The sequence below is a fragment of the Hyaena hyaena genome, unplaced genomic scaffold, assembly GCF_003009895.1.
Source record: "Hyaena hyaena isolate Hyena2069 unplaced genomic scaffold, ASM300989v1 scaffold_317, whole genome shotgun sequence".
Classification (NCBI taxonomy): Eukaryota; Metazoa; Chordata; class Mammalia; order Carnivora; family Hyaenidae; genus Hyaena; species Hyaena hyaena.
Genome location: NW_024080950.1, coordinates 960,043 through 987,236, shown reverse-complemented (window position 1 = coordinate 987,236; position 27,194 = coordinate 960,043). Strand labels below are relative to the sequence as shown.

The window sequence follows — 27,194 nt, the reverse complement described above, 5'->3', positions numbered from 1 at the left end:
AGATGATGTATTTGGTGAGAGGACTGAAGTATTTTAAAGTGGGTAAAATATCATGACATTTCTCCCCTAAATACTTAAGAAAGCACCTTTGAAAAATAAGGACATTTCTTATGTAGCCACAATAAATAATAACAGTTGAGAGACTAACAGTCATTCCTTAATACGAAGATCAATCTATTAAGTTATTGATATAAAGGAGATGTTTAAAAGAAAGTTGCAATAATTATAAAATCTCATTTATTAAATGTCTATTTGCATATGACATTTTGTGTGTTAAACATATGTTATGCTTGTCATCTGGGAGGTAATGTTAAGAGCAACACAGTATCTCATAAGTTAAGGGAATTTCTTTTGAACTAATATTCCTCATCATGTAATTAAATCCATTGTATGATTTAAAGATAATCTAGCAAAGACCTGGAATATGCTTTGGGGATAGAATGGATTTTGTGGACATGTTTTGTTAAAACATGATAAACTTATAAGTAAGGAAAAATAAGAATCGGCAAAATAAAGATATTCAGGTTTCCCCAACCCCCGGAAGTTAATGCCCTTGATACTATTTTAGCAAAAGTTCAAATTAGGGGCACTTTGTATGGCTTAGTTGGTAGGGCATGGACTCTTGCTCTTGGAGTCATGAGTTTTAGCCCCACATTGGACATAGAATTTACTTAACAATAAAATAGAAGTTCAAATTAATCTTCACCTCCAAGTGATGACCTAGAAAATTAGTAAAGATGCTGCACAGTTTACCTGTTCACTTCATTCTTGGCCATACTTCAATTGCCCAGATTCTTAGAGTGAAAGAATATAGCATCTGCTAGAAATGAATACTGTTAGGTTCTGGGCACATGAACTTAAGCTAAGTTTTCCACCTGCTCTCCAAAGACTTTGAGAAACACATCTTTGCTAGTCCTAAGCACCAGTGGGTATGCCTCACTTCTGGTAGCACATACATCAGTTTTCTCAGAGCACAGCATTGCTTATTCAGTTCTACCATCAGTCTTATTTATGAATTTTTGGAAAAAGCATGTAACTTTTCTTGTGAGAAGTGACTAGTTTGATTTTGGAAAAAGCATGTAACTTTTCTTGTGAGAAGTGGCTAGTTTGATTACGTGGGCAGTCAGCTTACCTGTGCTTGATATTTTAAGTGAACGAACATATATTTTCCTTCTTTCACTAGTGAACAATCCCTGTGGTGCCAACAATGGTGGGTGTTCTCACCTCTGCCTCATCAAAGCAGGAGGCAATGGATTCACCTGTGAGTGTCCAGATGACTTCCAAACCCTCCGTATGGGTGAGCTCAACCTCTGCGTGCCCAAGTGCTCAAGCACCCAGTTCCTGTGTGCTAACCATGAAAAGTAAGGCTCTCTCTTCCCTTACCCCACTGCCTTTCCACCCCGGTGACTACCTATCGAACTTTGGAGGGTCCAAAGGATGGGAATTTCCTAATGAACTCAGATTTTGGGTAATTAATGTGGTTCATTTGGAATGCAGCAAGACTCTGTATCCAACTTCAGATAATTTCTTCCATGAATAGAAGCAATTTGTTAAACAAAAGTTGTACCTACGTATGCAAGTATTTATACCTATAGAGGAAGCATATGGTGTTTTTTATTTCTAATAAATTGTCCTAGATGTCAGGGCCAAGACTGTATACATGCACACTGAAAAATAGTCAACAGTGGTAGAATTTCTCTCTTTCCCCCTCATATACTGGCCCATCTTCTTAGTTAACTATGCCAGAGGATCCAGGATTATACATTTAAATCCATTTTTGGTCATTTGTATCTGCTACAAAACATGTGCCCAGATTATTTCCCTAAGAAGGCTGCAGGCCATTGATGACTGAGTCAGAGCGTGAAGTCGGGGGGGGCAGGGGATTAACTCAAATCATGGCATTTAAGATTCAGTGGCAGATCATTTTGATCGAATAAAATATCTTAGATTAAGGACCTAACATATGTCTATCTTGACCTAGGCTGTCAATCAATGTAAGTGCCCTCTGCCTTCCCAACTAATACCCATATGCATTTCATGTCACCCCAGCAGATATTCCCAGCCAATTCCTGCTACCCGAATCACAATCCCAAACATACTCTCCATTGTCTTCTGTAGCAGGAATTTAATTGCTAGGTCAAAGCATTTTTTCAGCATGCATTTGGGTCTTAACAAACCTGTATCGTCTCATCTCGTTAGTTTTATTTTCTCTGAAAATACACCACATTAAAGGAACTCATGCGTATTATCACCTGCAATTCAGTTTTGACATCTTCTCTCCAGGTAGCATCTCTCTAGCAAGTGTTTTGCTGAGAAAATGCTGCATTTTCTCTGTCAGGTGTATTCCTATCTGGTGGAAATGTGATGGACAGAGAGACTGCTCAGATGGCTCCGACGAATCGGTCGTTTGCCCACAGCGCTACTGCCCACTAGGCCAGTTCCAATGCCAGGATGGCAACTGTACCAGCTCGCACTTCCTGTGCAATGCTCACCAAGATTGCCCTGATGGCTCTGATGAAGACCAGGTTCTTTGTGGTGTGTTGAATTGCTTTATGCCTTCTTTGCCCACTTCTATAGTAGATTGTGTGCAATGATTCTGTGGGGATTTTCTGCATGTCATAACCCAAAAACTAGTCCAAAGTCCTAGAAGAAAAGGCAAGAGTCTATACTATATAAAGTTCTAGAGATGTACTAAGGTCTCTAAAATGCAAACAGTTGAGGTACGAGGTATGTCGTCTGCATCCATGGTTCTTTCCCATGTACTCTGCATAGAATTCTCCTTGGAAGCTAACACTGAGGATGAAATGAGGGTTTCACACTCTCATTTTAAACAAGAACTCTTGTGTGTAATATTTATTTGTTTTCATTTTTAAAAGCCAAGAAGGAAATCCTACAAACTAAAAACAACCACATTGTCCATCAGGAGAACAGAGACAGGAGAAGGTGAATTTAGTATGACATCAGAGAGTAGTCTTGAACCCCTAATTCTGCATGCAAGAGAAAGATAATTATGAATTTGGGAGACAGTCATAGTCAAAAGCATAACTGACTGTGTAGTTGTGCTGGTCAACAATAAGTGCATTAGGACGTAAGTCCTCTGAAAAGAAGTTGTGATCAGGCTTTCCAGGATCCATCAGTGTAAATGAGGAGCTTCTGTTGCTGACACCTTGCAACCAAATGCCCCTTCTTGCAGAGCATCACCGCTGCGAGTCCAATGAATGGCAGTGTGCCAACAAACGTTGCATCCCTGAAGCCTGGCGGTGTGACTCAGAGAACGACTGCGGGGATAACTCAGATGAAGATGTTTACAACTGTGCCAGCAGGATCTGCCAGCCGGGCTATTTTAAGTGTGCCAACAACCACTGCATCCCTCAGGGCTGGAAGTGTGATGTGGACAATGACTGTGGAGACTACTCGGATGAGCCGATGTCCGAATGCAGTAAGTTCCTGTGGGAGGACCGTGCATGCCCAGGAGCAGGAAACCAAGAGGCCCCTGCTTCGGCCCCATGGCACGCTCCGTTTTGGCTCTCCCTGCTAACTCTGGCACTACAAAGCAAAGTATGGCTTGCTGGTTGAACCAGACCCAGTTTCCAAAGTATCTGATTCTTCCTCTTGAGACCCTAGATATTTAACTATCCAGAATATTTTGTATGTCTAGCACTTTCTCATTTGAGCCTTAAGACAATACTGTGAGGGAGGGAATGTGTGTGTTACCAATTCCCATTTTACAGATGAGGAAACTGACGTTCACATTAAGTGGATGATCACATTTCTATTTTGTGGTAGAGCTGACACCCAGGTTTCTTTTTGCTTCAAGCCCGTCCTTCACCTCCCCAGCCCCCCATAGTTATCTTGTAACATAAATGAGTGATACTGAGAGAGTGAGGACACTTCAGACCTTTTCTGTTCTTGCTAAATAGACAACACCTGAAACAGACACATGTTGCCACAATTAATCCAGTCGGTAACATGATACTTGCTACTCCTTAATATGACAATGAGAAGGTGTCTTTCGATGCTGTTTTCAGAATAGAGTCAGAACTGAAGTCTCAGTCTTTGCTATTTTCTCTTTTTTTCAGTGAGCCATCGCTGTGACAACCATACAGAATTCAGCTGTAGGACGAACTACCGCTGCATCCCACAGTGGGCTGTATGCAATGGTTTCAATGACTGCAGGGACAACAGTGATGAGCAAGGCTGTGGTAGGAGGGGCTGCAGGGGAGTTGGGGGGAAGCAAGAAAACGTTAAGTGTCAGGTGCCGTCTAGGAGATGAGAGTGCATTTCCCATGTCCTTATTGTTCGTCTCTTTTGCTCTGGAAAAGCACCATCTATTGATTTTTCTAGTAACACGGTACATTTTTATAGCATTTTATCAGATTATGGAGGGAGTTTATATCATCTTAAATGAAATACCATCACAAAGGAGGTTGTTATTGGGGAAGATGTTAAGGTACTAGGAATTTATATAATTTCTCCTAAATGTAGCATCCTTATTCACAGTTGACAAGTTTAAATTGTTTATCTAATTATATAGATTGATTGAAATTGATGGAAGGGGGCTAGAGAAAAGATTTGCTGTCTATTTCTAAAACAATTCAACACCAGAGTATTTCTTACTTGAAGATTTTCATATTCTGAATGTCTCTTTCTGTCCATACCATCTATTAGTAAGCTAAAGTCACCCTAGCAACATGGAAAGAACTTACGGACAAAAGACCCAATGAATTAATAGAATCTGTCAAGATTAGCCATATGGTTTCACTTGAAGCCGTGTCTGTGAGTGCATGGGCTAGGTTTAGTTGGAAGAGAGTACGGAAGATAATGGGTTAACACTGAATTTAATAACACTGAATTTAATCAACTGAAGGCAACGAGATGGAAATGTTCTATTAGATGGTAGCATCACTTAATCTTCCTTTCCAGGCCTTTGTTGCAAATTTACAAGCCAGATATCAGTTCATTTTTTTGAGCAGTGTCTAGAAAAGAGAATGAATCTAGTTTACAGCTATTTAAGGTTTAAGTAGGATAGGTTCAGGACAGCCAAAAAAGGGATATTGATAGAATGTTGCTGGCATTCCTCTCTCTGGGAGCTTTGAGTCTATGGTAGCATAATTCTCAGATTGTCCCGCAAGAAAGCCTGTACTACTTTGGCATTTCTTGACCTCTGGCTTCTGAAGTCTTGGCAATAACTGTACTTTGTAGAGGAGAGGACGTGCAAACCTTTGGGAGAATTCCGCTGTAACAACCACCACTGCATCCCTCTTCGCTGGAGATGTGACGGGCACAATGACTGTGGAGATAACTCAGATGAGGAAAACTGCGGTGAGTGTTCAGGGTTCTAGGGTTCAGGCACATCTTCATGTGCCACTAGAGCTGTGATGTTTGTTCTCTGTCCATAACTTCGTTGTCTATGACATTATTCCTCGATGGGTAGGATGACAATGACCTAATCTCTTGCTTTCCGCTAACTGCTACGTTTCTACTTTTTCTTTGGCTAAGGACATAAGCATCTCCCTTTAAGATGCTTATAATGAAATTTTGGGAGAAGGATGTTTACCCAAATATGTGTTTTGTTTGTTAAATTTATTTATATCTAACATTTTTTCTACAAAGAACTTGAGGTGACTTAAATAAAGGACAAATATAACAAGATAAATAGAATACAAAGAAACCAATCAGAGTGAAGAGAAGTTCAGGAAGGAAAGGCACTAACTCAAAGACCTTGCTTCTTAAGCACTTGCACCAAAATGGCCTTAATAGCAGTGGAAAGAGATCATGTATTTAGGATTGTCATCCCTCCTGGAATAGTGTACTATTTTAGGAAGGCTAACAGGTCAGGTTTTAGTTCCTCTCTCCCAGTGAAGGTGGTAACTACAAAGAATTGAATAAGAGGTCAAGAAAAGGAAGCCGAAGATGTGGATCACATCAAACTAGATAGTCAGTCTTGAATAACTGGATGTATTCTGAAAACAGCTTTAAGGAGACCCTGCCCTGAACATATGTTAGTGATTCATGATATATGTCAATTTCAGATCAACTAATATGGAAAGCATTCTTTTTTTTAAAAGTAGCCTTACACTCAATTTGGGGCTTGAACTCACAACCCTGAGATCAAGAGTCATATGCTCCACCGACTGAGCCAGCCAGGTAAACTATAATATGGAATATATTCTAACTTTGGTCACCTTTTCGAAATAAGAAGTGATCACCATTTGCCATAGGCAATTGAGAGAATTAGAATGCTGATTGCACCTGCAAATATCAATTGACTAAAAAGTGTGATCCCACTGGAATTTTAAATATGAGAAAGTTCATGTTTAATTCCACAGGATGTTATCTAGACTATCATGAAATCAAGAATTATCTTAAGATTAAATCACTTTTGAACAAACCTCTTAATAAAGGTCATTCTTTATATTCTTAAAAGTGAGTTAGAAGGTTTAGTTTTGGAGGGCATATAGTTGGCCTGACCAAGAAGATGGCTAGGACTTGGGACATGGGAGTGCCTGGTACAGTGAGGGTACTCAGAAGTCCGTCTTCTTTGTGTGATTCTTGTCCCCACTGATGGCTGTGTGGCTTTCCTTTTCAGTCCCCCGGGAGTGCTCAGAAAGTGAATTTCGATGTGATGATCAAAGCTGTATCCCCTCTCGATGGGTCTGTGACCACACCAATGACTGTGGAGACAACTCAGATGAGCGAGACTGTGGTAACTGTCAGAGCTCTTTGAGAGGCTTACCCTGGGGTGTAGTACTAGGGTCAGCATTGTTGACAGAAGTAGGGGCTTCAAATGAGAGTTTATATGGTTTTTCAGGGTAAAACAATTCTTGTGTAATTTAGGTAACATATAAACCTTAGCATAACAGAGTACTTTCTGCTCTGCATTTTCTAGGCTTTATTCTTAACTTACAGCAGTCTTGATTAATAAAAGGGGAAAATGGCAAGAAATTTTTAAAAATCTCATTTTAACCTAATCATTTCCTAGGAGCAAACTTCAGTCTGCATTGTCCTTATAAATGACAACAAATACATTTATTTATCCTGCTGTTCCCCAGATAGTGACCCTAAGGGATGTATTACTGTAGCTCTGTGGTGTAGAAGTCAGAGCGTTAGAATAGGAATCCGATTTTTCTGATTTTTTTTTTTTTTTTACAGCTCTTTACTCATTAAGGTTTGGGTCTGGGAATTCTGATTTGGGAGAGAAAAGATGGAGATCGTTTAACAGAGGAAAGATAGGTATTTCCATCTCCATATGTTGTTGAGTGGGAAAAGTGTATTTTTTGAACATTTATTCATTCGTTAACCACAAGTTGTGCGTTTGCTGTGAGCCACTCAACAAGGTGTGGATAGGAATGTGATGAAGTACTTACTATATTACATGGACTTGTCTGAGAACAGCAAGGCCTTCTGGAATGACAGTGGTCTCTCTTCAGAGTTGAAGACCTGCCAACCCGGATATTTTCAGTGTCAGAGCGGACACTGTGTGCCTGAACAATCGAAATGTGATGGAACCGCCGACTGTCTGGATGCCTCTGACGAAGCCACCTGTCGTAAGCTTCTAGGCACCTGGGAAACTGTTTATCTGAAATGTACAGATGTGGCCTATTAGACCCCACCTCTTCATCAGCCACCACTTCTTTGATGAGAAGGCCATGGGGATTTTCTGTGCATTCATTGATTATCTATCAGTGCATTCATTGATCATTATCATTTCCCTTGGGATTTGAGTCACTATATCCAAATAGTTCATAATAGTCATTCAGGTGGATTTCACTAACAATATTTTAAATAGAAAATATAGTAAATATCTGTGCTAAGAAAAATACTTACATATTATCAACTCTGACACAAATCATTAATTGGTGAAAGGTGAAAGATTTATACAGTCTGAAGAGAAACCAGAGTATCACAAATCATTAATTGGAAAAGAACACAGGTAAACAAGAATGTTCGAACAATGAATAAATGAGTATAAAGAACTTGGAGAATGTAGAACATGCTGAATTTACAGCATTAACATTTTTCTAACTTGCATGATGACATAAAAAAGTTCTTTAAAATGAAAGCCATTAAGATCATTCACAGTTTAGTCTTTATGAATCACTGAATGAGTATTAATTGTTGATTGTCTATGATGAATATTGTTGATGTGGTTGCCACATCTTGAAACCTGACTTCAAAAAAACTATATGAATGGATGATGAGTAAAGCCAGTACTGACACAGCTGAAGAGTGGCCCTTGCCTCTAAAGAAAAAGTCCAGGGCTATCCACAGAATGACTCACGTCTTTGAATACTGGGATTGGACAACTGTCCTTAAGAAATGTTCCCCCATAATTTCTGACAGTAGACGGCAATAGTGCATCCTGATGAATGAGGAAGAACAGGCTATAATGGAAAGGGCTAAAGGACAAATGGAAGCTAACTTTTCAAAACTAGTGCTTTTTCTAATAATTGGAATTTGTCTCCTCCCCTCCAACAGCCACTCGCTTCCCCAATGGTGCATATTGTTCGGCTACCATGTTCGAATGTAAAAACCATGTTTGTATCAGGTCATCATGGAAATGTGATGGTGATAATGACTGTGGCGATGGTTCTGACGAAGAACTCCACCTGTGCTGTAAGAGGGAGATAAAGGGCGCGTATGGGAGTGGTGTTATCTGGCAAAATCTCAGCATTTCTTATGTGGAGCATGTGGAGCAGTTGGACAATTTTTGAACACTGGATGCATGAGCGGCATCACTGTGATTTTACTTGGTCTTCTTCCCTCATTCTATATTTGGAACATAGGCAAACATTCATCACTTCATTTTTAGCCCATGGATTTGACAAAAATGCTGCGTCAGAGTACTTCCTTCTCTTCAGAGAAATTTAATTAAGATACATTATATTTTCACAGTGGCATCTCAACATTTTTCTTGCCATCTCTTTTCTGTTAGTAACTAAGCATGTTTTGTTTTGCTTTTAACTTGATGGATCTTGAAAAGTATGTTTACCTTTCAAAGAAGTCCTTAGGAAGTTGCTCCCTCTATGAGATCAAGTGCCCATAGCCAGTAAAATTAAACTTTGGAGAGGCAGAGACACGGCCACATGAAAAAGTAACCTGCTTGGGATTCCCTCTCTCCCTCTCTCTTCCCCTCCCCTGCTTGCACTGCTCTCTCTCTTTCCTCCAAAATAAATAAACTCAAATAAGTATTAACTACACTTCCCAAGAATCAGCTATTGGATGTGACCCCGCACCCCCCAACCAACCTTATTACTAAGTTTCTCCTTTTGCTCCTGTGTGTGGTGCAAAGGCAGAAGGAAAATCAAACAGCCGAAGCCTTCCATGTAGAAGAAGAACACAAGTGTATTGAGTTTACCCAATTCTGGGTACATGCACAGAAGACCACACCCCTTTACTAAACAAGTAAGGGACCTGGGTTCTACCTTTGGGTTCCTCACAAGTGCATAAACATCAGTTAGATGTCTAACTCTGGACAACAAAATGAGTCAGGGTTCAAATATGATATTGCAACTTTAATGTAAGCGGTGAAGGAATTCACCAGAAGGAATTCAGTCAGAGGGGCGAACAGTGGCCTCCTTGCTAAGAGTTTGTGTAGGGCCCTGCCAGCCTCTCCAGCTTCATGGTTGTCACTGTCTCCCTCATTCGTGCTTTGGAGACAGAGGTTTTGATTCAGGTTCAAATACCTGCCATGGTCCTTCCTGACTCAGGGCCTTCCCAAGTGAAGTCTCTTCTGATCCCTCCTCACCCAGATCCCTGTCAGGTCTCCCCAGTAGATGCTGTCATAGCACATCTAGTTTGTGGCTCACAAGGACAAGGATTGTGTCTTTCTTTTTTAAAGTTTATTTATTTATCTGAGAGAGTAAGCAACTGAGGGAGGAACAGAGAGAGAAGAGAAAGGGAGAATCCCAAGCAGCCTCCACACTGCCAGTGAGGAAGGAACCTGATGAGGGGCTCAAACTCAAAACCTGTGACATCAGTCGGACTCTGAGCTGAAGTCGGACCCTTAACCAACTGAGCCGCCCGGGTGCCCCAGGACTGTGTTTTTTTTGTTTGGCCTTGTATCTGGCTCATAGCACAGTGCTGTGGTGGGTACTTGAGAGTCAAGATGTATTTTGTCGATTGGTTAATTGAATGAACAAATGAATGGATGAATGAAGCCAGACAGACCAGTGCTGGCCTGGGAGCATTTTAGATACTGATTCGTTCTACTCTTAATGGGTACTTGTGTTTTTCCATCTTTCCTTTCTCAGTGGATGTTTCCTGTGATTCACCATTCCGGTTCCGATGTGACAACAATCGCTGCATTTATAAGCACGAGCTGTGCAACCATGTGGATGACTGTGGCGACGGGAGTGATGAGAAAGAGGAGCAGTGTAAGCAAAAGTGAAAAAGAAGGAAAAACGAAGGGCCCCAAATTATCTGCAGTTTGCAAAATGTATCTCTGGGATTTCAGTTCATTCTGTAGAGGCTCGAGCTATACGTATGACTGTGGATCTCTGTTAACAGTTGTTTACAGACTGTATAAACCTACTGTTACTCAGATGCATTCCTCTCCACTTATTCCTGTCTCATTTGAGCAAGTCCCTTAGTTTTTTTAGTCTTTGTTTAAATATTCAACAAGCTACCCCCCCTTTTTTTCCCTTAAGAAAATGAGAACAAACACTAACTGCTGGTTGACTCAACACTTCACAAATTAATGGTTTATTTGTTTAAAAGAAATGAGGTTTAGTCATTTTTTAGCCTAGAGTAACTGCTTGTTAATCTAGGCATGTGAACTTCTCAATGACCAACTGAAAAGATCGTGTAAAATAAGGCAGCCCTGGTGTCAACAGAGCTCATCTTATATGTATCTTTAAAATGAAAATTCATTTCCCAGAAGAGAAAAATAAGGGATTATTTTAAGATCGAAGTTTCAAACTGGCTGCATTTAATGTTTTAAGATACTGAAAAAAAACTGTGCTTCCCCATTTTGAGAATGATTTAAAATCTATTCATTGAAGGGGAGAGTTGATTAATTTGGGGGGTATTTTACTTGCGATAAAGTCAGCGAGGAAAATGATTTCCCCAGACTCCAATTACTCTTTTTTCCTTAAAGGATACTATTTGAGAAAATTGAGATAAATGGCTAATTTTTCTATTTTCCATCCCTTGTATTGATGTGACCTTGGAATGCTCACTGCGAGCTCTCATCCTGGAGGGGACATTGGTGAGGACACGGACACTATTGTAGCGCTCTATTTATACACATTTTATGTTTTTTGGGGGGTTTTTTGGCAGAAGTGAACTTATGGTTATAACATTGTTACTATGTTTATTTGAGGTTGAGCACAAAAGGATGAAAACCCAGAAATAAAGCATTTAAAAAATTTTGAGCACGTTTCCCTCTTCCCCCTTTCTCTTTCCATTTCCCTTACTGTTAATGCCATTTTTCAAATGGATCAAGACCATTACAGCACAAGGTCAAATCTGAAAATGGATAAAAGGGGCTGTAAACTTACTCTTCCCAAAGAGTATATGTTGTGAGTTAAAGGAACCATGGCTTGCCATCCCAATAGATAAACTGCAAATTTCGATGGCTGAAAATTTGATTTAAAGTTCAACGAAGGTCAGGCAGTTCTGTGTCCTGTAATTATGCCACCTAAAACACATAGTCTTCAAGGTTGCCGAGGCAGGAGAAGAGAGAAATGGAGGAGAGAAAAGAGGCAGGAGGAAGAGAGAAATTTCCTGCGCATGGAAGTGATAGATGTTACTTGTTCTTGTGGTCATTTGCCTGGAACTGGTCACATGGCCCCAATCTAACTGCAAGAGAGAATGGGAAATCCAGGGAAGTGCATGGATATTTAATGAATACCAGTGGTTTCTACCACAGTTCACCTTTATGTCACTAAAAATCTATTTGCATATTTCTTCCCATGCATAGAACGCCCTTAACCTCCCCCAAGAGACGTGACTCATAGTACCATTCAGCAACTGAAATCCAGGAGATGTAGCCCTGCTGTCAATTCCAAATTCAGTTCCTCTTGGTCCAAAAATAAGTTTTATTTGTGTCCCCCTGCCCCCAACAGATAGTGGTGGATCAGGGGAAGCATAATAGAAATAAAGATTCCCATTGGGCAAGAAAGAATTAGAGACCCACCGCATTCACCAGTCTGTAGCAATTCTGAAACACCAATGGGCTGCTTGGGTAACACATGTTAGTGCAGGACCGTCCTGATTTATGTCTGTTGCTCTGGTAGAATTATTAACAGTGCCCTTTTACTCTCAATGGTATGGTCACCCTATGCAGACTTTGCGAGGGTCACTACAGTGGGGAGCAGAGGAGGTTCACTGATGAGGCCGTGGCTCTGCTCTGAGAAGAGAACCTGTGTGTACTGCCCCTCATTGTCTCTGACTCCACCCTTTGGAAGTATCTTCTTGTCTTTTTCCCCTCTTTTTTTTTTTTAATGTTTTTTTATTTATTTCTAGGAGAGAGAAAGACAGCGTGAGCAGGGGAGGGTCAGAGAGAGAGGGAGTGACAGACTCTGAAACAGGCTCCAGGCTCTGAGCTGGCAGTCAGCACAGAGCCCGACGTGGGGCTCCAACCCACGAACCGTGAGATCATGACCCAAGTGAAAGTTGGACGCTTAACCGACTAAGCCACCCAGGCGCCCCTGTCTTTTTCCCCTCTTGAACTGAAGAGGGAACAGGAGAATAAGCTCCTTTTAGGAGCTGAACAGCTTTCAGCCACTCCCTGCTTGTAGAAGATTGCAGGCGCCAAGGCTTTTTTAGAGTTTCGGTCACAGTAGTTTGGTTTGTTTGGTCATATATTTCTCTGGAAATTGACAGGCTTTTTGTATATTTGATTCCAGTCAGTTCTACAAGTAAATAACCTCACTTTTGAGATATAGTTTTGAATCTGCTTTCTTTTTTTTGCTTTGTTTTCCCCTGTGCCTTTGTTTCAAATGATCACCAGTTACTTTCAGGCCATCTCGAAAAATAGATGGGCTGTCATTTCATCCAAGTCAGAGATTTTCTTGGGTCTTTTAGTCGCAATGCCTTCTAAGCATCAGAATCTTACTTAAATGCAGTCAGCTTTTCCCATGCATCAAATTTCTAGACTTTATTTCATTTCTGCTTATAAACCAACTGGTTCTTCCCTGAGCTTTTCTCTGTCTTAATACTATCTCGTCCAACTCGGGTAATGGTTAGGAATGCACAGTACTAACATCCTGTTTTCTAACCTCTTTCCATAGATTGACATGGTCATTAAACAGTTGGTCTGCCTTCCATTTTTTCCCAAGTCACACTTTTACCAGATGTTTTGCCGTTGCATAATATGGGTCTCCATCTTTCCTGCCTCCAGTATCACTTTCCTCATTGTTTACCTCCTGACTATGAAGGCAGTGCCAAATAATTTCGGTTTTTATTATGGAAGTACTATATATATATATATATGTACTATATACATAGGGTATATATAGGGTAATTGATACTAGCTACTGCACCCAACAAATTTCAAACTCTCAGCAGTGAGACCTAATGAAGACTTAGTTCTCACCCAGGTAAAGGCTGGTATAGATTGGCCAGCCCTCCTCCATCTTGTAGCTAGGCCACCTGAAACACATGGCTTCCCAGGTTGTCAAAGCAAAGAGGCACATGGGCTTTATTTGTTTCAGTCTAGCAGGGACCTAAATCACTTCCTACTCGTAGCCCATTGGCCAGAACAAATCATGTGGTCCCAACATAGCTGCACGGGAGACTGGGAAATGTAGAGAATCACAGGCTTATTTGTGAGCAGTAACTCTCTTTGCCACAGAGGAAAGCATCTTGTTCCACAGAAGAGGATGTTTCGACTTCAACTTGAACTTTTGTTCTTAAATTGCAGGTGTAGCTTCGACCTCTAGACCTTGTAAAGAAGATGAATTTAAGTGCAGCAATGGACACTGCATTTCACAGCATCTTGTATGCGATGATGTCGATGACTGTGGTAACCATTTTGATGAAACAGGTTGCAGTAAGTAAATATTTATTTCTGTAGTTCATTGGAGTAACTCAGGTTTACCTAATAAAAGCTTGCAGTAACATAAAGTAGATGATAACCACATAGTTCTTTTGAATTTACTTTGTGCTCTGAACTGCAGTCAAGCTCATCACTACCAGTTATGGAACATTTACTCTGTACCAGACATTGTGCTAAACACTACATGGATTATCTTCTTTCATCCTTATAATAATCCAATGACCTAGGTATTAGTCTCTCCCTCAATTTTTTTTTTTTGTTTTTAATGAGGAAACTGGCTTACAGGTTTAAAAAAAAAAACTGGCCATGTCTTTTTGCCATTAAGAGACTGAGCAGGAATTTCAACTCTGACCTACCTAACTGCAGAGCACATCCTCCTTCCAGTTAACAAGGTGCCTCTCATCACCTTCAAGCTATGTTTTTTGTTTATGAGTCTGCATAGTTTTTGACCATAAGCCAAATGCAGAATTCTTTGTCGCTTAGGGGTAAAGCTAAGAGAAGTTGATAAAGATGGGGATGTCACAGGGGGCCTTGGAAGGAACACTTATTATTATTGTTAAAGAGGAGAGAGGACTTTGTGTAGGAAAAGAATGATGAACACAACCAACGGGTGGTTCTAGTTCAATATTGTGATGGAAATGTTGGAATGACATGTTTTAGTCCTTTAGAGCTCTTATGAAATCCATGCACATACATTATCTAATTTGGCACTCAAGCAATGCCCATTGTGTTGCTATTATTATGTCTATCTATAATAAATCTCAGAGAGCTTTAGGAAGTTGCTTGAGGTCACACAGAGTGGCAGAGGCAGGATTCGAATAGTCCTGTGAGTCCTGACAAGGCCTCTAGTTTGCTCTGCCACTAACTGTGCCCCTTTGATCATCAACGGACCTCTCCAGGCCTCAGTTTCTTCATAGGAAAAAAAGTTCTTCAAACTGTAGGGGCTCATAATTTAGTAATCTTAGTTAGCTCCACAAGCTTTCAACTTCTTGGGCTTTAAATGCTCTTTCCTGAGGCATCCCAAGGATATCCTGGTAAATTTTCTCCTGTGTGAGTTACAAAGGAGGGTAAAAGGAGTGTTTTATTTCACACACTTTCCTAGCGGGACTTGGAGTTTTTGACATAACAATGTGACTTGAAATATTTTAAAAAGCATGAACATTACAGGATTTGCAAAATTAGATTTGAGTCTAGACTTGATGCTACAACTGATGTGAACTGTTCCAGGAGTTTGGAGTATTTCCAAGTTGGGCATGGGTCAAACATTAGTTCCTCCTTTAATTGCCATGTAGAAGGCATACAATAGACCACAGTACTTTTAATTGAAAAGACATTAGATTAAAGGCAGGGTTTATTTAAAAGAAGTAAGTAGCATAAGCATTAATTTAGGTTTGGAAGCAACATTTTTATTTATTTATTTATTTATTTATTTATTTATTTATTTATTTGGTATTAAGTGGATATGTGATAACGAATTCAGTCTTACTGCTGTGGTCAATAATTTAAGACATAGAATTCTTATTTAAAATAACCAGTTCTTGGGTGCTACTAATCTACTTGCCTGTTTTTTCTTTTCCCTTTCTCCTCTTCTTCCTCCTTCTCTTTTTAATTTTATACTTGATCTTGGCCAAAAGGCCGAGAAGCAATCCTTTTCATTTTAAACAGGATCCTTGAGGTGTTCAGGGCACATGTTTGCTTTTTGAAAAATATTTTACAATCAAGAAAGAAAGATGTTAGTGTTTTTCTAGCATCATCGACGTATAAAGAAAATAATTAGCCCCAGGTTGCAAATATTTATGTAATTATAAAGGTAGATTGACTTGCTATTTCTCTGCTTAGCTTTAAGGTATGAACTTCAATGACAGCATTCTATTGAGTACTATGGTGCTTTGTTTTGTGATTATTTTTCTTTTTTGAACTTGATGTTTTTCAAATCTCACTCATATGCTTATAGTTATTTTACCCTAAGGGACTCTCATTATCTACTGGAGAAGGCAGATAGATACACATCTATTTTGCTTTAAAAGGATTGAGCCAGGAGATACCACAATCTCTTTGGCTAAACCATTCAGAAGCCTGTGACCAAGAGATATTTCATTTGAAAGGCAGATAAAGATTGAATCCTTTGTGGAGATCTCCACCGCCCTTCCCACCCCTTGTCTCTCATTGTCACTCACTAGGTATGTTCATCTTTGTCAGCTTCCCTGTAAGACCTGGGTTTGAGGGTAGTTGGAGACTCAGGACAAAAGACACAAAGTTACAATAATAGAAAAATGAAAGCCAAGTGGCTTTGACAAATATTGGCAGAGACGAGAATTCAGGGCAATGAGGAACAATGAAGTGTGAGGATGGAGTATGAGCTATTAAAAATCTTCCCTGGAGTATCTGGACCCCAGAACAGTAGGGATAACAAGGGTCATTCACATGACCCCTATAAATTTGAACTATTGTTGAATTTTTTTTTTGTATTATGATAGCTATAAAATCCAGGAAATAAATTAACAATCAAAAGTAAATATCACATGAATCCTATAACTGAAAGAGAATAATCTTAAAGTTTGATGTACTTCTGTTGTCTTTTTGCACATGTATGTGCAAAAATTATTAATATTAAAAAATTAAAGATATATAGTCTTTTTAGTGTTACAATATTTCCCTCCATTTTTGTTATACTTTCCCATGTCAGAGTATCATTTGAAATCATGAATTTGAATGATTGCCTAACAATCCATCATGACTCATAGATAATCATGACTCATTGATTCTAAGATGCATGTTTATTTTCACATTTTAACATCTCTGAAACAAGAATGACTCTTCAGTTGATAACATGCCATAGTGTAAGTCCCAGAGTTTTTCTGTTTTAGCATTACATAAGATAGTGCATCATTGGGTGCATACAGTATACCATAGTTGTTCAAGTTGTTTTCAAAATTGTATTATCAATAATTTTTAATCCTCAAATCATAGCACACATTTTTATTTCTTTTTGAAAGAAAATGTATTAACATGGAATAATTGGATGATAAGGTATGAATATTTTTAAAGTCCTGGGTTCATACAGGTTGTTGCAAAATTCCTTTCCATGCAGGCCACTTTATGGTTCTGATAGTAGTTGTATGACTTATAACTACATGCATATTACTGCACTCTGGCCCACACTTGATATATATGTGTATACATATCTCAGTTGGTCTTCTTATAACTTTATAATTTCCTCCTATTTGTTTTATTGCTCTAAACTATATTAGTGTCCTTTAATATACATATAATAGGATATATATTACATATGTCTTAATCCTAATATATATCAGATATTACATATCTAATATATATATATATTAGCAGAACAGATGGTTACAGTTGTAAAGAGCCCCTGACTTCATAGTTCTGGACTCTGGAATTGGATGCCCTTTGGGTAAGCCTGGCAGTGCTGAGCAAAATGGGAAAATTACCTTAAGAATCTAACATTATATACAGTTGTATAAATGGCAGTCAGGGTGTTACCAAATATTTGAGTAGAGGGGCCCTCAATCCTCTACAAAGACTTAGGGAAAGGGGCCATTTGAGATGTCCTATAATAGGCTATAGATAAGTGTTTATAACTTTCATTTGTAACACTAAGATTGTTTTTCCAGATACAGGAAAAGAAAGATCATGTGCAGAGAATCTATGTGAACATAATTGTACCCAGTTAAGTGAAGGAGGCTTTATCTGCTCCTGTAGACCTGGATTCAAAGCCAGTATTTTGGACAGAAACTCCTGTGATGGTAGAGTATATTTCCTCCAATTCCTACTTCTTAGGTTCTCCACTCATTCCCTTTTTTTAAACCCCTGTTTAATTCCCTTAATAGGGCCAAACTTGGGGCGCCTGGGTGGCTCAGTTGGTTGAGTGTCCGACTTCGGCTCAGGTCATGATCTCACAGTTTTCGTGGGTTCAAGCCCTGTGTCAGGCTCTGTGCTGACAGCTCAGAGCCTGGAGCCTGCTTCCGATTCTGTGTGTCCCTCTGTCTCTGCCCCTCATGATCTGTCTCTCTCTGTCTCTCAAAAATAAATAAATGTTTAAAAAAAATTACGAAAAAGGGGCCAAACTCTTGGTTCTAGCTCATTAAGATATTTAAATACACCAATAATTTTACTCTTAGAGGGTGATGATCAGTTCTGAGGATATAAACTGTGTATTTATGATGTATATAACCAATGATGATAGATGTTAAGATTTTGCTCATTAATTTCTTGGGTCATGAAAAAAATAACACTCAGGGATGCTGATTACTTTTTTTCCACACTATCTTGCCAATCCCTCACAGATGGCCAGGCAGATAGCTCATCCTTAGCAATGTCTGCTGAACTGATAAGATTTACAATGGCTTCAGTAATGATGAATGACTGCTTATTGTATCAGTGTGGGAGATCAATTTTCTTTAAACACAAATTTTATTTTCTTCATCAAAGTCCACAACATATGTTTGTTACATATCTACTTATGCCAGGCATAAGTGAGTTCTGAGGTATGGAGTTAGAAGGTAGCTTATCAAGATGATAAGGATTGAGTATGATTTTAAGTGTCTTTCCTTACTTGAATTTCCTGTTTCTAACTCACGATGTATCATATTCAGATGATTGGGACAGTTCTTTTGGAAGCTGAAGCTTGAGAACTCAATTAAAAAAATCAAATGAATGAGTCTCTTTCCTGAAGCTAGGTAGGGTAAGGGAACAGGACCCAAACCACACCAATACACAACGGCTTTCCAAAAGTGCAAATTTTGTTCCGCTATTGGAGAGCTGCACTGTTGCAGTTGAACCTTGTGTTCATTGCTTCCTAGCTATGGGACTTTGGGTTTAGGAATGATCCATATTGCAGAGTCATTCTGGAGTATTACATGAGGAAAAAACAGGAGAGGTGGATGAAACCACATCTGACGCTTAGCAAGTGTTCCATAAATGATGGTGCCATCGCCTATTTTCATCTGCAGCTTTCTCAGTCCTCATTGCTTATGAGCATGGATGTAAACAGAAGCAGGGCCTCTAAAGAATGGCTGGGCACAGATGGTGCATGTTTGCTTTTATTGTATCTACAGACATCAACGAATGTGAGCAATTTGGGGTTTGTCCCCAGAAATGCCAAAATACCAAAGGAAGTTACGAGTGTTCCTGTGCTGAAGGCTTCCAGTCTGTGAGTGACCAGTATGGAAAACGATGCGCAGCTAATGGTATGCTGGGTTCTGCTGGGATTAATCAATCGAATAAACGCCGATGAGTACAATATACCAGAAAATAAGCTTCAGGCTTTCAGTCTTATTTTTAATTCACCAGCTACTTCTCTTCCAACACTCATTTACTCTCCTCTCACCTTTCCTGCCAAATTAAAACAATAACTGCAATCCCAAAACAAATACTTAGGAATTAAAATGAGAGTCAGGTATGATTTATTATTCTGGGATTAGTCTCCTGTCCACCTTGATAAAAACTTCAAAATGCGGACAAGATGTCCAGAATGTCCAACTTTACAGAATATTCACACAACAAAAGCTTGTCTATAGGAAGGTGGTCAGTGGGAGGAAATTAGTGAAGCCCCCCAGCTTGCATTCCAAGACCAAGGTTTGACAACCCTGTAATTCAAGATGGTTGACAAAAAGTAGCCACATTCAGTTGGGGGAAATGAAGGACATTCTGTTGATAAATCTTTTTTTACTGTTCATGGGCTGCTGATCATAGACAGAAAAAGTCTGGCTCATTTATAACTTCAACTGTTTGTTCTACATTTTAGGTTATTGCCAGTATCTGAGAGTCAGGCCTGATAGAAGGCAGTAATAAGTGTTAGAAATGACAAAAGAGAAAGACTGTGTGGCAGAAGTATAATATATATAGTCCAAATTTCTAGAGGAATGACCTAAATCAGCATGTCCCCGTCAAAGGGTATAGGTCTTTATGAGTCTTACAGATTTGAATTTGAAGTTTGTACTGGAGTTTAAAGAACAGAAATCACATTTTATTTTGCAAATTAAGGTTAAAATGGCTGTTCAATTTCTTCTTACAAATTGGGCTTTTAAAATATACATTTGATTAGCATACTTAAATATTTTACCCCCCAAACATTTATGACATTGAATGAAAACTAGAATAAAGTCATTTGAGCAAACGGTCTGGCAATTAGGCAGTAAATTAAAAAAAATGTTCAAGTTGTTTAACTAGGGAGATGACTGAAATAAATTCTCATCATATAAAACACAATGTCAGGACACAGGAAATATATAAAGTAAACTTTCAAAAGTGACTTAAATGAGATTCGATTGACATTATTGCAAGCAAACTAAATTTTAAAATTCTAGATAATGCACCTCGAGATGAGTCACCATTGAAGTAGCTGCTTTGGGTAAGAACAAGAACAAGCTGTTTTTGTCATTAGCTGGAAGATAAATTGAGTCCTGGAGCTGATTACCTGCTAAAACAATCATAAATTCTGTCAGTAAAGGATAAGGAATGAGGACTTCCTGGTAAACTTTTAGTAATGCTATACATAATGTATTTCTTCTGTGAGATTGTCTACAGTCTTGTGTATTTTATTATCAGTGAATAAAGAAAAAAATCAATGGAAAAGAGGACCTTGTCTAGGGTGGTCTCAGTCTTGGCCCTGTTCCAAATCATCACCCACAGAGGATAGGAATAAAGAACTGATAGCATCCCTAAAGGAAATATTAGTTTTCCACCTGAAAATGGAGATAAGAGTGTCTACTGTCACAGGTCTGGCAGGCCAGTTGGATAGTTAGTTCTACTATGAGCACAGAGAGTCAAATTTCTATAAAAGCTTACTTTTTTAAAGGTGGGAAGATACCTGCTATTTTATATCTACTTTATATTAAAAAGAGTTCAGATAGAATTCAAATAGGTAAAGCAGCCCTTGTCTTATTTACAGGTAATCCTCCTTTGTTGCTACTGCCTGAAAATGTGCGAATTCGAAAATATAATCTCTCATCTGAGAAGTTCTCAGATTATCTTGAAGGCGAGGAACGTATTCAGGCTATTGATTATGATTGGGATCCCGAGGGCATAGGTCTCAGTAAGTATGAACTTTGGCATCTGCCACTGATGTTAATTGAATTATAAGGTGTTAAACTTTGGGGGGATCTATTTTTCAAGAGTGAATTTTGTTGCATGAATGGAAGAGGGAGCTCCTCCTATCCAGCGTGTTCTGAACACCTTAGCATGACCATGGGTCCCAGCCAAACTTTGTCAACTTTTAGCCAAACCTTCTTCCATCTCTGGGGATTATCCTTTCAGGACCACCTCATATCTCTTTGTCTTTGTTCAGGCAGGGATTGTTTTTCCCTATCACTGTACCCTTCAAAATTTATACTCAAACTCAAATTTCTACTCAGTTCAAATGTCACCTCATTTGACATTTTCTATCATCCTTCCTGGGCACAGTTCCATAAGTGCTCACGCATGAGCCTTAGTGTCTTATGTATGCTTTTACTAAAGCACATGTTATGTTGAGTTATAGCTATCCATGTAATTTGCTCCCTGTACCTCAACCATGCGCTCTTTGGAGACAGAATTAAATCTAATTCAACTCCACATGCCTAGCATCTGATCCAACATCTAGTACAGTGTGTATGATGGTTGCTTTAGGAATTTAGTTCAATGAGTGAAAATATGAGAAAATATGAAAAATGTTTATTGTTGAGTCTCTGTTGGCTTTGTGAGCGGTGTGGGAGACGGTAATGGGGCAGGAACCAGAAAACTCATCTTCTATGCCTGTTTCCCTCATCTATTAAGCTTTATGACCTTAAATAATTGTAACAATTCTCTGGTTCTCCATTTCTTATCTGTAAAATAAGAAGAGTATTGTCTGCCTGACTACCTCTGAGAGTTCTTTTGAAGATCAAATGAGATAACACGTGAAAATGCTTGGCAAACTATCAATAACAATGCAAGATTCCTTATGGTTGTGTCTTCACACTTACACAATACAATCAACTTTTCAAGAATGGCAAATACCTAGGAAAGTATATGCCTTAAAAGCCATAGTCTTCCTTTGCTTTTTAAGTGCTTGCTGTCCACTAGTTACCTTGAAATAGAGACAGCTACGTCAGTATCAATAAGCTGCCAGTTGAATATTTGTAGCTAGTAGCTCAAGTATAATGTGTTGAGGTTTGAGATATGTGTAATTGAAGTACTAGTCTGATAGGAACAATAAGGAAGTAGAGATGTCAGTGAAGGAACAATAGTTCACCTGATTAGACCCCAGTTCCTCCCTTCCGTGGTGTTCTTAACATGAAACTCAATTGTGTTTCTTGCTTTGCAGGTGTCATATATTACACTGTGCTAGGACATGGTTCCGAATTTGGTGCTATTAAACGTGCCTACATCCCCAACTTTGAATCCGGTACTAATAATCTTGTGTCAAAGGTTAACCTGAACCTGAAATACATAATGCAGCCAGATGGATTAGCAGTGGACTGGGTTGGAAGGTGAATTTAGCCACATTCCCCTCTTGTCAATTCTATTTTCCTGGCCAGGTCTCCCTACTGCTTGCCATGCCATGTGAGTTAAGCTGACCCAGATGTGGGTGCACTCAGCGCAGGTGCAGCCGAGTGATGCCTGGGCTTGCTCTAGCCTCAGCAACCACCTCTGCTCACCCCAAGGTGTCATATATCAAGGTGTCATTATCATTTCCTATATTCTATACGTGTCATGAAAAAGTTTGGCGAAACACCGAGGTCTAGATTTTGTATTATGTCTAGGAGAACATTCTTGCCAACAGTTTTGGATTCCAGAATTAATTCTAGTATGGAAGCACTATGAATTTTGTGAAGTAATGGAATAGTCTCACAATTCCACCAGCAAGGCAGTTGAGATGAAACGTTTTTCCCTGGTAATTATTTTGAGGAGGAACAACCCACGTCTTGTGTTTCCAGCAGGCTATATTGTCTGAACAGATTGGAAATTTGACTTTCCTGTTTAACCTTTGGGTTGAGTTAATAGCAGTGTCAGCCTTGTTCTGGCTTTTAGATCTTCTAGAACCCCAGGGACCAGAGCCAGACATTTTGTGTGATCTCTAAATAAGAACCTTAAGTAGGTTTATCATTAGGTAGATGCATGACATGGAAACTGATGTAGAAAAGTTCATGAGTTCCTTCTTCAAGGAGGAGCCTTGCATTGGAATGGCACTTATGGGAAAGTGACTGATTATCTTGGAATCAGAGCTCAAACATTCATAGAATCTCTTGTGTCCTTGAAAATGAATGAATAATGAAAAAAATGTTTGAGAGGCTCAGGGACTTAGTGCCAACCTCTGGGAGAATAGAGAGTCATTTACAGCATAAATTAATTTTCACCTTTTAGCAAACCTGTCTAACGCTCCTGGAAGACTTGAACATCTCTGAAGAAGTTAATTAGGTCCCTGCTGTACCCACAGGCTATCAGGACACTCATTTCAGCGTTTTCTGTCAGGAAACAAGGCCTCAGAGAGTCAGTAACTTGAAACTCTAGGCTGTAGCACTTCCTTCTGAAAACCAATCAGGCAGTATCAAATCTGTCTTCATGTTTGAAGTTTTGGTTCTTTCTCAGTCTTAATGAATGAGTGAGTGAGGAAGCTGATGGAAGTCTTCCTGCTTGTAAGAGACTGAGACCTGCAGCCCTAATAGTAGAATAAGGGCAGGGTGGCCTTACTGAGTTCATTATTTTGGAAAGGCTATTTCCACTCATCCTTGGAGCTGATGCCAGATTCCTATTAATTCCAGTGGGGCTCTAGGTTGAATCAAAACAAACTCAGAGGACAGTTGCAATTAAAGAGTTAGCTAAACAGTGCCTGGTGACTTCCACCTGGAAAGTACGTGCCTCATAGTAATGCCAGATGTGAGGTCTACCATCATCACTGATCCTGGCTGATCATGCAGGAGTCCCCTCTGTCCCTTACTCTTCCATTTGTAACTTTCCAAAGACCTTCCCTTGGTGGAAGGGATTGGGGCATTCCTGGGGGAGGGAGGCTCTGCTCTAATCACAAGTATCTAAGTAGTTGTCTTGTTGGCCTCAACTTCCAAACTGAATGCTTTCATCTTTGAACCTCTTCCTAGAAATGACCAGTCTAGATTTTTTGGATTTTTAACTTTGTCCCTTTAAATTCAGGCATATTTACTGGTCAGATGCCAGGAGTAAACGGATCCAGGTGGCTAAACTTGATGGGAGATACACAAAGTGGCTGATTTCCACACAGCTGGATCAACCAGCTGCAGTGGTTGTGAATCCTAAACTAGGGTAAGTACTTGAAGGAGTCTTTTTTTTTTTTAATTTAACTTATTTATTTTATTATGAGAGAGACAGAGAGTGCCCCAGTGGGAGAGGGACAGAGGACCGGGGGCGAGGGTGGGGGGTGGGGAAGAATACCAAGCAGCTTCCACACTCTCAGCACAGAGTCCGATGCAGGGCTCAAAGTCATGAAACTGTGAGATCACGACCTGATCTGAAATCAAGAATTGGACACTTAACCAGCTGAACCACCCAGGCACCCCAGTACTTGAAGAAGTCTTTCATGTTCCAGATATTGGCCACTGGATTTTCAAGAAATTATATCTTTAATTATTTTTTCCTAACTGTACTGAAATTGGCCTTGGACTTTTTGCACTGACATCTATGACTAATTCAAAGAATTATAATATGCCATAAAGGTCATTTAGGACCATCCAAACTTCAGACTGATACTGTATAAGGGGAAGGCCTCTGGCCATATTTTTCCATAGGCCAGTTTGCCAAAAATCCACACATTTCTCCATAGGATTTAAGGATTGGTTTATACCTGGTGATTGGTTTAGACTAGAGGCTGCAAAGTGGTGGCTGGTAGGCTAAATTTGGCCCACAGACATATTTGAGTTGAACTAAATAGAGCTTTAAGATTTTTAAAATTTAGTTGCTAACACACACATTTTAAGCTGTATGTTTGGCTTAAAAAATCAGAACAACTGATAATACCAGGTAGGTGTGCCTTTCTTGATGCAGCATTGCCTGGAACTTGTAGACAGGGCTTTGCTCTCACCATCACTTGATGTTCATGACAGCTGTGCTCCACTCATTTTTCTTGCCTGCCTGGTCCTTTCCAGGTATTTGAGGTGGTGCAATCCTTGGTCTCCATTTTAAAATAGGAATCCTTATTTTGTTCTCTGATACTCAAACACAGGACAGTGCTGCTCACACATAGGCATTCAAGAAATATTTTGTGAAGAATGAACAGCTTTTGTAATTATACATTTAAAAAAATTTTTTTTTGTAACTCTGCATTTTAAAGTGTCTGAATATATATACTTGGACAGGGCTGGGCAGTTTCTGTTGAGGAAGTTTTCAGGAAGGACCACAGATCCACTGGCTCCTCCTTTCGTCTCCCTTTCTTCTAAAGTAAAGTATAAAAAAGGCATCACTTAGCACTCAGACCTCAATGAAAAACAGTTGATTTCCCTGTTGGAAGTTCATGCTCTGCTCCAGTGTGGAAGCCTCACTAGAGGAAACCTTCTGTTACAGGCTTATGTACTGGACTGACTGGGGCAGAGAACCTAAAATCGAGTCTGCCTGGATGGATGGGCAGCATCGGAACATCCTAGTTCAAGAGGATCTTGGTTGGCCAACAGGCCTTACTATTGATTATTTGAACAGTGACCGGATCTACTGGAGTGACTTCAAGGAGAACAATATTGAAAGTATAAAACATGATGGGACTGATAGGAGAATCGTTGCAAACGCAGGTTAGAAATGAGTTAGAATTTAACATGTTAAATAATTAAGAAATTATTTCCCATCTCTGCACATTTTCTCTAGAAGGAATCTGATCTTAGGAAACAGTTGATATATTTTCTTAGCTACCACTCCCCTCAACTTCCAGCTGCTGATTTAAATGCAAATTAATCCATTAGCAGTAATTTAAGGCTTTTTCCCCTTTTAACATAATTTTTAAAAGGCACTCTTAGCAACAGATATTGAAATAACCAAATTTCTTATTTGGTTGCCCTGATAGGGGTGACAGTCATGTGTACCAATGGAAATCCATGTCTAGACCTATTTGGAAATCCACATCTAGACCATTTCTAGACCTATTTGTTTTTATTATGCTCAATTGTTTATTATGTACAACTGGAAACATCTAGAAGGAGAGAACATATTATTTTATAATTAGATTTCTGCAGAACTGTAATAATCCAGTACCTATCAGCTTTTACTGATAAGTGGTATCTTATGTTCAAAGAAAAAACAATAAGGTCTCTTCCATCCAAATTATTGTCCAAAGATAAAGTCAAATTAGCAGTATCAGTTCTCCATAATTGGCATGAGCCAGTAGACATTAATCTAGTTTAATGTATGTCATCTTGATCTCCCAAAGTAGCACACTTTTGTAGTCTACGCTTTCATAAAAGAGGGGTGGGGTATTTCTATTCAATTATCTTGTTTTGTTTTGTTTTTCCTCTGTGGGTAAGCAGCAATGAACCCATATAGTCTGGACATCTTTGAAGGCCAGTTTTACTGGATATCTAAGAATAAGGGAGAAGTATGGAAGCAAGATAAATTTGGGCGAGATGAGAAGGAGAAAATGCTGATGGTGAACCCATGGCTCACTCAAGTTCGAATCTTCCATCAACATAGATACGATCGGTCAGGTAACATCAACCTAAGAATAAGATGTTCCTTATTATCTAGAAACCTTATTTCAAAATAATGGCTATACTGTTGGAAAGTGGTAGTTGATTACAATAGTCTGATCTTTTGGTGCATGAAAGGGTGCGTGCGTGCATGCATGTGTGTGTTTTAACCATTTTGACCAAAAAAAGATAAAATTGGAGGTCAGGTGTAATTATATAATATACACCACCAGCAGATAGGAAGTAAAAATATTTTCAGTTCCGGGGTGCCTGGGTGGCTCAGTTGGTTAAATGTCCAACTCTTGATCTCAGCTCAGGTCTTGATCTCAGCTCAGGTCTTAATCTCAGGGTCGTGAGTTCAACCTGTATGTTGGCCTCCATGCTGGGTGCAGAGCCTGTTTAAGAAAAAAAAATTTTTGTTGAGTCCTCATTGTTTGGAGCTACAGGTATGTACTTGTAGGCCACAGAATTCAGCAGGCATCAAACCCTTGCTGGGTGTCAGGTGGGTTACAATGGGTTTTGTGAACATCAGGCTCGTCAAGTTATCCTGAGCTTTGTGAGCTTCAGTT

At 39.4% G+C, this 27,194-nt stretch overlaps 1 protein-coding gene across 1 annotated transcript in view; it reads left to right on the top strand.

Moving 5' to 3' along the window:
* The window catches only part of LRP2 (LDL receptor related protein 2), a 195,612-nt gene that overhangs the window by 155,344 nt on the left and 13,074 nt on the right, over positions 1–27,194 (top strand). Inside the window, exons 54-70 of the mRNA XM_039248803.1 lie at positions 1,184–1,361; positions 2,339–2,535; positions 3,194–3,439; positions 4,080–4,202; positions 5,203–5,322; positions 6,590–6,706; positions 7,431–7,547; positions 8,479–8,616; positions 10,254–10,376; positions 13,868–13,996; positions 17,641–17,772; positions 19,084–19,215; positions 20,919–21,062; positions 22,311–22,476; positions 24,134–24,262; positions 25,517–25,737; positions 26,467–26,643. Of these exons, the coding sequence (XP_039104734.1) occupies positions 1,184–1,361; positions 2,339–2,535; positions 3,194–3,439; positions 4,080–4,202; positions 5,203–5,322; positions 6,590–6,706; positions 7,431–7,547; positions 8,479–8,616; positions 10,254–10,376; positions 13,868–13,996; positions 17,641–17,772; positions 19,084–19,215; positions 20,919–21,062; positions 22,311–22,476; positions 24,134–24,262; positions 25,517–25,737; positions 26,467–26,643 (2,589 nt within the window). The remainder of the gene's footprint in view (positions 1–1,183; positions 1,362–2,338; positions 2,536–3,193; positions 3,440–4,079; positions 4,203–5,202; positions 5,323–6,589; positions 6,707–7,430; positions 7,548–8,478; positions 8,617–10,253; positions 10,377–13,867; positions 13,997–17,640; positions 17,773–19,083; positions 19,216–20,918; positions 21,063–22,310; positions 22,477–24,133; positions 24,263–25,516; positions 25,738–26,466; positions 26,644–27,194) is intronic.